This window comes from Diprion similis, chromosome 2 (genome assembly GCF_021155765.1).
Source record: "Diprion similis isolate iyDipSimi1 chromosome 2, iyDipSimi1.1, whole genome shotgun sequence".
In the NCBI taxonomy this organism is placed as follows: Eukaryota; Metazoa; Arthropoda; class Insecta; order Hymenoptera; family Diprionidae; genus Diprion; species Diprion similis.
Window position 1 is genome coordinate 7,024,051 of NC_060106.1, and position 12,415 is coordinate 7,036,465.

The window sequence follows — 12,415 nt, forward strand, 5'->3', positions numbered from 1 at the left end:
GCACAACGAGTACAGTTTAGAATCGGCGAGGAACCCAGAACACAATGCCCAGCCGCTAGCTATCAGTTGGAGGCATGCGTTCCTACCACGTGACTATGTACCCCACGTTTCAAGTCTATCTCGATCGTAATAAATCCACATTAAACTATCTGCTCAAAACCGGCTGAAGCGGCTCGTTTAATTTCTCGTTTTCATACGCCTATAAAATTGAAACCAGGATCCAGAGGCCGCAAGATGAGTTCTGAGTTTTGAATATGGTGAGTAATTTCTGGAGAGACTTTAGCTCCTGATCGAAAAGGAGAAGGTCAGCATTCATCATGAACAAAAACAAGTTCGGGGAGAACAACAGACGAAAAAAGATGGAGGGTCAAGTTACAGCAGGTAATTTAAAAGTGGCAACTTTTTCACGCGTCGTCCCTGCGTGCGGTTGTGTGCTCGCAAGGTGGGGTAATAATGGGGCATAACAACGGCGTTAACACGCAGTGGGTGACCCCGGACGCGACCCGGGACCCTCGGATGAATTACATCTCTGATAATTACTAGGAATTAATGTGACCACCTTACTACGTCCCACCCATTGTACCTGCGAAATTTACTCCTATTTACTCGGAAGCTCTGCGGAATCTCGGAGGCACTCAAATTTCTGCCAGATTATTCTCAGACGTAAATAATTCTTCTTCTAAATCAGCGTAAAATTTTTCTCAAATTATACAATGTGAAAAATTTTTGTGTAGAAATTGAGGGAAATTGAGCAGTATGGATTATCGTAGAAAAATTTTGACGCCATATTTAGTGTACAAAAGTACGCGCACCCAAATTATTTTTACGGTTTTTTTCTGGTCTGTTTTCCCACTTGCATAAACATTCTTTCGATATGACAATCGGTCACAAACTTCAGGACGATCTATGAATATCTTCATCTACTAATCGAAATTTGTTAAGGTATTTATAGGTTAATTTAAATAATTTAGAAAGACAGTAAACTCTATATGCTTTCGAATTTGTGAAAACTTTTTTCTCATATTCACGAAGCAATGGTATAAAAATTGATAATATATTTAATCTTCATTCGGTAAGAGATAGTATTACTAATTTATTTAAATGGGTTATCTTTCCGAACTCCCGATATGAATGTAAATTTTCCCCCTCTCAGAATCAAGGGGGTAATGGCACGTGTAAGATAAAGATATTTTATTGCTTTGTGGTGGGACATATTTAAGCAGGGTTCCATACCCTTAATTATCCACAAATAACTTCATCGTCAAGGTTACATAATATACCATAAAAATTCTCGGTGACTCGAATAATGTTTACGTGGTTCAGGTAGCTAAAAATTATATAAATTGCATATTCAGACTCCCAGAATAATTTTGCTTATTCTTCTGAGAAGTAATGCTTTTGTTAAATTATATATTTTAATTTTTTCAAACTCACGTTATTCAGTTATATTCACAATATTCAAGAACACCTGATTTTATTGTTTCTTCAATTGTAGGTAGATTTGAATGTTTTAGTTCGTAAGAAAAATTTAGCAAATGAGTTTCGGAGTAGCAATATTCAGAATTCAATAATCACTCTTTTGCAAGTCTATTGTGACTTTTCTACTTCCAAATTCAATCTCACAGTAGAAAATATACTCATACTTCACCTTCGAGAACACAATTTCACCTGCATTGAAATATTTCGAATTTAAGAATTTCAAAAAGAATCGTTTTTATCGCGATATCTGTAACTGAGAAAGTGCTTCAAATAGATATTATTTTTACAACTTATTTTTTAAATGGTTATCTTTTTGACCCACGATAATTTTACCGTACGTTGATTTGAAAAACAATCAACGTGTCGCCCAAATGAGTAAGATTTGGTGGCATAATTTAATCACAGAACACTGTATCGTACAATTTCACTGTAGAATTTGATCGTACCACAAGATTTTGTTTCGTTTCATCCATTGTGCTCCTTTTACCAAACCAATGAGACAAACATCATCTTATGTTTTACGACAGCGATAAAAAATACTGTGTAGCTCAGGGTTGGGCATATAAATTCAGTCGACCGCTGTCACGTTGTTCACGAAATTCAAGGGAAATATATTAACGTGGCTTCTACCGACCACGAAATAACCGGTGCAGTTAACAATGGAGTTTTGAAAAAATAGGAAACTATGAAGTACTCACTGCAATGATAATTTGAAACGAACTGTCACACAGCGCCATTGTGCTTGACACATAGGCGCCAACTGCAGCGGCGCAAAATATTGCACAGTAAATCAAGGTGTGTGCGAAAAAAACGTATGAAACAAGAGAAAAGAATACAAAAAGGGAGGATGAAACATCGCTACAGTCACGTGACGAGACGATTGCTGGTTTTTTTTCTGCTCGAACAGACAGTTTGATTTTGATGAAGTCGAAAAACAGTCTCAAATTTGAAACAAGTATAATTCGTCATTTACAAACCGAATTACATTACAGTAAAAAAATCGAACGAGACATTCCCACGAAGAGTTTTAAAACATATGCCCTTAAACTGTAGCTCTACTGCAGTTTCACTCGAATTAACTCACGTAAAATCGTTTAGTGATGCTTGTTGTGTTTGGAATCTGGTTCAGGGATTACCGTGAGAGCTCCGTAAGCTTCATGTTCGCAGTCAAGTTACATAATCACCTCAAAAGACCGCGACGAATTGGGAACAGGGTGGCGGGTGCGAGGTTCGTATCGATTTTTTTGTTACCATAGGATATTTTGACAGTGCTAAAGGCCTGTCCTGCGGCAGCCACGAATCACCCTCGAATCATAATAATCGAATAGCAAAGCGTACTCTCATGTCTCAATCATAGAAAACCGATCGTAAGTGCGAAGGAGAAAAAGTACATATTTCTAGAAATCCAAGATCATGTAGTAACATGACTTGAAGAACTGAACACTATTAATTAGTAAGGTTTTATTACGATTGATTGGTCAGTCTCACGTGCAGATCGAACGCCAGCCGATCAATTAAGTACTGCTCGATCATTCGAAGCTCAGGACAAAAGTCGGGGAAAAATCTGTCAATCGGTATTAACGGAGCAGAAGAGGTTGGAAAGAAAGTAAAACCTGCTCCTCTCGACAATTTCCGGTGGTATTGGTTTAATGTTTGTCAAGATAGACTCCTCGGGAGATCCATATTTGAGAGTAAATGTCGCGGAACGGTCGCCATATTAGCATAGCCGCGTCCAATCGGCTCGAATCGTGACCCACGTGGGCCACGCGTCCCGCGGGCTGTGGCGAATCGGCCCCAGGCTATGACGTCGTCATTATTTCAGTGACAGAACAAGCATGCGCGCAATTCGCCACGGCCACGGCGGAAAGTATCGCTAACAAGGGTGGGAAGCTCGAGTCTAAAGGGCGAGCGATGACTCCGCGGAGGTGGAACTTCGGGGTAAAACTGAAGGGCAGAGAGCCGGTGGGGGGTAAAGAAAAGGAGGCTGAATAGCCCCTCTGCTGGGGGGACAACCTCGGTGTTATTTATCTTTATGGACCTCGGGCAGAGGGTAAGTACACTTACTTGAGGGGGGGGGGGGGGGGGGGGGGGAGAAACTTAAGCCGTTCAGGCCGGTAAGAGATTGTTTGTCCTATTCCGATGCGGTTCGAGGATTAGGTGAAGGATTTTTCAAACATCAGGGTGTTAATAGAGACGCGTGTCGCCCGAGGACTTCCAGACATTGAAACTAATTTCCGGAGATTATAGTGGGAACAATGTGAAAGACTTTCTATACGAGGGTTCCCGATTTTTTTGATACGCGATATAGTTTGCATTTGGTTTTAGTGCAGAGTATGGTATACGCATAATTATAGAAATGAGTCTAGTCCATAGAATGTTTCAAGCTTTGATCGTCTTCATATTGTGCAATTTAACATTAAATAAGTGTCCTTAGAATCCTAGATGGTTTAAAAAAAAAAAACGATCTTGAGTTTACCATAAGATAGAGAAGAAAATAAATGTGATTTAATGTTAGGTAACGTAATATCTTGATTGAAAATTTATTTTTCTCGAAATAAATGACATTTCTTTGAATCGAAAATACAATCCCATAGCTACATTTGATCTGTGTTAATTGAAAACAATCAGAAAATCCCTTCTGAATAAATGGAATGACATTCAAAGATGGCTAAAAATATTTTCCAGTCGAAAGGTTAAAATTTTTCGTACGAACAATTTAAACATCGGTATTAAGCTGTTTTAATTTTTTTTTCCATTGCGTCAGAAATATTATAAACAGAGGAGCCCTTCGATTTTGTATGGCATAAGATCAAAAGTTGCAACGTAAACGACTTGCTGATATTTCTTTGAATATCGCAAAAATATGAGACGGTCAAATCTACCGCAAAACAATATTATTTTTTGTTCTATGAAAGGTCACTTATCATGTCAAGCCTCACGATCAACAATGTACAATAAGATGCACTATATTCTAAACTGCTATTCTCAATATATTGTTTCGTATATAGAATAAAATCGAAATTAAAATACGTTGGCATAGGAATTTAATAGCATAAAAACATAATCATTTTTACAAAGAAATGTAGTGATGACGGTCTTTCAAATATCATTCAACTGCAAAAATGCAAAAATCTTCCATGTAACCTTTTTTTTATAGAATCTAGTGCACTTGAGAGCGATATGCATAAAAAATTTTGAGGAAAAATACTTCATTCAAATCACCTGCGCATCCACTGCATAGGGCTGGTAAAATAACACCAAAAGTAATGATCACGCGAAATGAATTTGGGTGCCATTTTCAAGTATCAGTAACGAAAATATCCTGTCCACAATCCTCGAAGGCGTCTTGGGACAAACGGACCGGTAATACATGATGGAAAACTCGACTCACCAACTGGATGGAACTTGACTCCTCTCTGCAATCGAAGTCATTGAGCACCAGGTCGGGTTACTATGAGTTGACATACCTAGTCCCAAACTTCACTAGGAGATTTTGCCAGCCAACCAGCTCCGAGATGTGGTCCGAGGGTCGTATGTTCGTGAATGGTACCCAGCAACCGAATAAAGTCGCGTTAATAATCCCAAGATCGAACTTAGAGTGGATTAGGAAGCGAAGCAAAGCGTGACTCGCACGTGTAATCCATGTTCTATATATGGCATTGTTTATTGACTCGGTCATTTTTCAATCAATCTATAACCCGTTTATTGGGTTGGAATATTATATAACCCCGGAAAATTTCCTGACACTGTTCTTTTGCAGCTAATTTGCAATCGAAATACAACTTTTATTTACTGTTTCCATCACAGGGTGTTTTTCAATTGAATCCTGTTCTTCATGTTAATATTTCAGGGTCCATGGTTAATCGATACTCATTATTGATTTAAGAATATTTATCACTCTGATCTGTATTAGATATTACATAGGCACAATATTTGTTCGACACATCATTGCGAGCGGAGCAAGTGAGACTGAGAGTCTCATTACAAATTTACACTTACACATCAAGTTAACCGCTGTTGCGTCGTACCTTTACGCGCGTATAGCAAACAAAAGAAAAGGTGTATCGTTTGTGTATATTTGAATTTGGTCATATTCTCAATACTTCATCCAAGTTGTAGTCTACTTGTTAGGACTTGTCTCTCGCATGAGAAACAAGCGTACATCGTCGGTTGTGATCAAGTGAGAATTGATGAATTTATTTTCAAATATCGCGTGAGGTATACGAGTATTGAAAAATAGAGATTACGGTTTACCGTTGAGTGTATCTCGGCTGACGCCAGGGGGCGTAATCCTCCTCGGCATTGTAACTGTAATTCCAAACAATAATTAATTTAGTCGCTCCTCTCTCTGAGTTTGCGGGTTCAGAAGTGGCCACAAATTAATCTGCTGCTGTGTAATCGGCTTTCTGTGATTTACCGCGCTGTGCGTGGAAGAAAGAAAAGCTTGGCGAAGGGTGAGCTGGAGAGAGACGGATGAAATCTCTCACCAAGAATCAATTCGCTTCTTATAAAATGCTATCGGAGCTCGGCCATACTGTCGAGTGGTTTCCTTCGACTCGCAACGTCGTATGTCCAGTGCGAGGGTAGAACACATCGGTCGTTGTTTTTGAATGAAGAAAGAAGCTCTAAGCTGGATGTGAAATATTTCATCCCTGCAGGTCTGCGGCATTTTCTTTGCCTCGAACGGCGGGTCAGGTTTGAAAAACAAAAGAAAAAGAAATCGCGGCTTATAATTTACACTATCAAAATAGGGGGTTTTGGTGTTGAAAAAACTGGTTAAAAGTGAAATTCATTTCCCACATACAAAGGATGATTCAGAGATTTTGAGTTTGAGGATATATATCGAAAGGTTTTGCTAAGTAAGGGCGGGAAGAGATTGATTGAAGTACTTTTAATCTTTCTTTAATTGTACGGATATTCTTTTATTAATTAACAATGATTTGCGATACATATACAATATTCATATTTACATAATATAATCCATATTTACATAAAAAATTATATCAACGATTTTTATACATTGAGAAAATAAATATAATTTACATCGAATAAATGAAAACTTAATTACATTTCACATATATATGTATATAAAATTGATTTTCCATGTAATACGGTAACAAATCCATGCTCATATTATACACCATATATAATTCCAAGGTATGAATACAACAGGGTCAGAAAAATCGCAGGGTTCGCGTAACAGATTAATAATTTATTAGCTGAATAATGATTTTTTTTAATCTCTACGAGATAGCCGAAAGCATCTGCTGTTCTAAACGAGACGTGAGGCAATAAATTCTGATAACGTTTAAACCGAAGATAACTCAATCTGGACTGTGAAAAATGTCTATGCGCATCACTTTGCTTTCAAGCTTGATGAAATAAATCAGAAACATCGATAAAAATCGAATCGCAATTTTGAAGCAATCAGAATCAGATCTCTCTACAAAACTCGAGGTTCCATTCCCTTCTTCCTATAGGTTGAACCGCAGTATACTGCTCGATTATCAGCCATCATTTTGTATCGATTTACCTCTCACTTCACCAAGAATATGCCAAAAAAAAATATATGTGTATATTTTTGAGATGATATTTTGTTAAAGCTTGCTCGCCGCTTCTCGTACAAATTCGATGTAATGGATAAATTCGCAAGTTATCCTTCCGACACGTTTTCGAACTACCGCAGTTTCACAAAAGCCAACTTTTTTTCCCTCAAGCTAGTACTGTTTATAATTTTGAGGATCCTCGATTATTTGTAATAATTTATTTTTATATCAAGAAATTTCACTAACCATATATTTACATACTACTTTTCATTTATTGCTGTACAGAATACTGTAGGTATGAATATTTCAAATATACACAGAATCATATATTATTCTTTACAATTTTATGTGTTAATGGCATATTTATCCGTTACCCTGGCATTTTAATATATTACATGTATACTATGCCATCAATTACTGCCTCATGATTGAAAAAATTATAACAAGGCAATAATAATCATGAAAATCACCGACAAATAAAAACTTCAGAATAGTCAAGCATAGAATTTTTCCATTTGTCAACTGAACCAAATCTATTTCACGTAAATCGAATTAGCCTGATTATCGAATGTTATTTCTAATGCGGCCAAACAAGGGAGGCCTCGAACAAAATTCTTTCTGATAAACCCTTACCTGTATTGCACCGGACTAAACGCAACCCTTGTTTCAAATGAGAAGCGCGAAGTGCACACGGACGATAAATTACGTAATTTGGGACAATATTAAACCGTTCGTATCCTGTGTTTAACCCTATGTTAAGCCGCGAGACTTGGTTGTGTGGAGAGGGGTTTAGGTGGGTTTGCAGGGTGTGAGAGGGTGGGTGTAGGTCGCGTGTATTTAAAACGCGAATGCGCACGCCGGGCGATTCGGTGTTTCAAGTTAAATGGAGTGTAAACGCCAGATAACAAACCAGCACTGTTTCCGATTACGGTATTCATTGTTTCCCGCCATTATGCGCACTCCAGAGGTTTATGTGTGACGTGCTACAGTTTACGATCTATTTATTGCCAAGCACAGATCATCCTTCCTACCGCCTGCACTGACCGAGGATGTCATCGATTCCGACCCCCAGGTACCGTTGCTAAATGTTTGCAAGCTTTATGTTATCAGTTGCTTACGGAAGCGTGAAACTGAAACTCGGAAATTACATCCGTTCCTTTTCTTCCATATCTCTCCAATCGGTTGATAAACTTGCAATTGAAGCAAAGATCCTTTTTTTTATTTCACGGCGAAAGACGCCTTGTGGCTGATAAATTTTAACTCGCTCTTTGTATCGAATAATCTGACCATTGCGGAATCGTAATTTTCAAGATTCTTCACGCTTTCCACGGTAATTTGACTTGTTTGGACAGTTTCACGCTTTCGAATAGATGTATACTCTTTTTTCGTATTCTCTAGTCTCGACTTCCTCACAAAAATGTTCCTGACAATGATAAATGTTTTCAAGAAGGCCCTTTAAAAATGCAAAACTTAGCAATCGGTGTCAATTATGGTGTTTAATAGTTACCAATAATATTTGTATTAGGATTATTGACGATTGACTGTTTCGAACTTTCAGAGATCCAATGAACTGCTCTTTGCAAATTCTTATACACTAAAACAGGATTTTCTACCGGCGTAGTTCCCCAAAGTGCGTAGATGTAGCTACTTGTATTCTTACGACTCTAATTTCCAGAAAAAAAACACAATGAAAATAGATGTAGCGACACATCTCGGAAATTTGTTCCAATCGTCGACTAGATTTACATTCTCCGACATATCTTGAATGCATTTCGGATGAAAATATATTGTTTCCATGCGCGATTCCATGATCTGATCTATAAAAAGTTAACGAACGAAGGGCGGCCTTTGTCATTACAGAAAATAATAACTACTGTTTTGAAATATACTTTAATTTCTGTGTCAACCCGATGTTGATGTGACAAAATTTCTTAAAGGTTTCGTAGAGCTTCGAGAAAAAAATGGAAATTGAGAAATTAATTTTAAACGTGTATCAAGTGGAAGCTGTCGATAGGAATCCAATAAATCAAAATGCTTATCGATTATTTAATAGGCCTGCTACACCGATCAAAGTGAACAAACTGCATACTAACTCATTCGCAACCATCCATGGCATATTTTTAAGAATGTTGATCCGATGTTTAATGAGAGCTAATAAGCTTTCGGATTTATATTCGTTTTCCTTAAATTTATTGTTCGAGTACGCAGAGACGTTTGACTAAAAATTTTCTGAATCTAATATACAGTATAATTTGGCTAACAGAAGCCAGATTCTTTAATCCCTAAAAGTGGTATCGTGTATGAGTAGATGTACTCTATTCGAGTAATTACATTACTATATCAAATATGTACAAATTCACCTATCTAATATTGACCATACAGGGAATGTCGGTATGTAGATATACAGATAAATTACGATTACTAAGTACCTATTTCCGCTTGACTCTTCGTATCAATTTACAAAAACAATCGGTTCTTCAACGACCCCGCGTGATGAATTGGATCGTCGATCTCAAATCGCGCCCGTTAGGATATCCAAGATCTCCATTAAATGCAACAACCATCGAATCAACACCTGACGAACTTGTTGATTAGTTTCCATAACCATAACCTAGTATATTGACATCATCTCTGACCTTGCGATGTCATTTGCCTTGCACAGCGGTTGCACGCCTCTTGATCTCAACCTGATCGACGATCGCGTCGCTCTCCTTATCCTGGTGTGCCGTCATGTGTCTGGTGAGATGATGCCGTTCCCTGAAGCTCTCGTCGCAGACGGGACATCGGAGTTTCTCTTCCCGGCGCCGTCTCGCAGCTTCACCAGCGTTTTCGCTTTTGTGATGAGACCGCATGTGATAGACGAGATCTGATGTCATCCTGAAGGACAAATTGCACTTGGCGCATACGTTCTGAGCGGGTAGAGTCAGCGCGGCAAAGGACGGCGGAAGCAGCCCGGTAACTCCAGCGGTCGCGAGGAATCGAGGCCTGGCCAAGGCTTCGGCCATCGGTGGAAACACGGATATTGGATTGTAAGGGAGGTTCGGATACACGGGGGAGAGTTCTGCCCTGAAGCCGGCCACCTTGGGGCTCGGTATCTGGTTCGAGAAGTCCTTCGGCGGTTGAGATATCTGCGGCATCTTCAGGTTCTCCAGGATGCTGTTCTGCTGGGCTTCATGGTTCATCAGAAAGGGATACGCCACCTTACCGGGAAACGGGGCGTACTTGTACGACGAAGGATTCGTCAGGTTCACCGGCGGACTGATGCTGCTCTGATAGCTCAGCTGGTCCGGGGAAACGGAAGACCTTGGCGAGACCTGGCTACTGTCAAAGCCATTCTTCTGCCCGGTGAATGCCACTTTAGTAAAAGCACTCCTGGACTCGTTCTTATCCGGTGATGGAACAGGGTCGTAACCCTTGGCGACGACGAGCTCCGCCGAGTCCAGACTCTTGTTCAAGCTCGTCTGGTTCAGGAATATCGGTGGACTCGGGGTTTTGTGAAGCTGCGGGAGACTGTACCTCCGCGTCGGCTCGTCGTCGGGCGACACTTTTGGCGGACTTGTCATCTGCAGCCGCGGCGATACGTAGGGTGGACTGATCGGGGTGTCGAGGATCTTCCTCTCGTGATCATAGTGCTTGATCGTCAGGTTCTGCGGCATCTTGTCCGCCTCGTGGTCCGTCGTCACGTTCACTTCTGGCAATCGCTGGCTCCTCTTCTCCGTCAGGCTCTCCGTTGATACCAAACGCAGCTTCTCGCTCTGACGACGGGCCAGATTCTCGTCCGGTGCTACCAAAAACGCGACATCGAATGAACGCTTCACCGAACGTTGAAGAGGGTACGATGCGTCGGAGGGTGAGGAGGATGTCACGTTGTTCACCGTTGCAGGTGCAGCGCGCTCCATCCCTCCGGAGCGATCTTCCATGGTCATCGTGCGCGGTGACGTCGTTCGGTCTTCTGCATAAACCTGAAGTAGCAAATGCTCTGTGTTACTTAACTCTAATTTTATCTATCTCACTGCCAACCGAAATCAAATCAAGTTAATGGTTTGGTGAACACTGATCATCGTCTACACTGACAAGTGTATTACAGCTTGGGGCAATACTTGAGGTGATTAGATGACGCTGGATGACGAAAACGAATAATTTTATTTCAAGCGGTTACTTCAAACGACGACTGAGTGCAGTACGACAAAGAAGGATTCATGAATAGTTGCTTACCGAACGATAAAATCCACAGCACAGCACACCTCCACCTCGGTCGAAGGAGGAAACACACTTAATCGCAGCGTTAGCCTCGAAGTGGCGGTTTCGGAGTCGGGACCATCTGTCACTTTTAGGTCTAAGCAGATGACGCGCGACTCTGTACGGCGGTCCACGTTCAAATGAGGATAGCGTCGCAGCATCCCCGTATTTAGGGGATAGAATTTCGAGACGGCCACGAGCGGCGGGGGTGGCTGGAGTCTCCTGGCCAATGAGAGCGACGGAGGTCTCGTTCGAGGGTGGAGCGACCGAGGGGTGAACATATTCCGTCGTCGGGACGTGTCTGCTGGCACCCTTCAGGCCACGCCCACATATTTCAGGTTCGACACATGTGCTATGCGCGCGGGCACCACGCCGAGAACGAGTCCGGCGCTCCAGTGCTTGATCGCTATATTTCAGGATGATTAACGGGAGCGAATATTTTCAACACCGTTGCGGTTCCTCTGGCACTGCTTATTGTATCGGTTAACGATAGAACAGTCGATGCCGCGCCCTAAACAAATCCAGATTATAGGAGAACGTTGATACCAGCGTGATTTGTGACAACGTTCACTGATCGTTCAGCAATATTTTTATCCGCTCATCACGAATAATTTCTAGCCGGACGAGCACCGGATATTCGAGATGTTTGAAACTGAAGTCCAAAGTGTACCCTTGAGCTGTGTGAAAAATGTCGAATGTCGTCAGGGATATGTGCGGACGTAGGAATATTTCAAACGTATATCAGCGCGTGGACAGACGCGCGTTTCAGCAGCGGTCATCTTGGGGGATGAGTGGTCATCATGAGAGAGTAATGTGACGTGCCAAATGGACTGCGGAGGACAGAAGGTCCAGCTGACCGTTCCTTGGATAGTAATTTTTCACATCGTCCACGAGCTCAAGCTTTTTCTCTTCACCTCCTCTTCGCCTTCCGCGGCCGTTTCTTTTTCTTCTAGTATATATATCCTCCGCAGCGGAGGTTGACGGATTTCATTTGCTGAGGTACCGATGCAGTTTTTCCTCGCGACGAAGGTCGCTCCGAAGCCTGTGGAACCCTGTCTCGATATGGACGAGTCTCACCGCGAAACCAATAGGCAATCAATCATAAACCAGCAATCCATTTTCCCGGACATGTGAGAGCTGTCGACTTCTTA

General features: G+C 41.0%; 1 protein-coding gene across 1 annotated transcript; it reads right to left on the minus strand.

Annotated features, from left to right (window-relative positions):
• Window positions 1-9,664: 9,664 nt before the first annotated feature.
• Window positions 9,665-10,951, minus strand: LOC124413515. The gene has a single exon (XM_046894147.1). The coding sequence runs from the start codon at window positions 10,949-10,951 to the stop codon at window positions 9,671-9,673; it is 1,281 nt and encodes a 426-aa protein (XP_046750103.1). The 3' UTR covers window positions 9,665-9,670.
• Between the last annotated feature and the right edge of the window lie 1,464 nt (window positions 10,952-12,415).

Excerpts from the sequence above, each read along its gene's own strand:
- LOC124413515 (XM_046894147.1), bottom strand. The coding sequence starts at position 10,951 with ATGACCATGGAAGATCGCTCCGGAGGGATGGAGCGCGCTGCACCTGCA.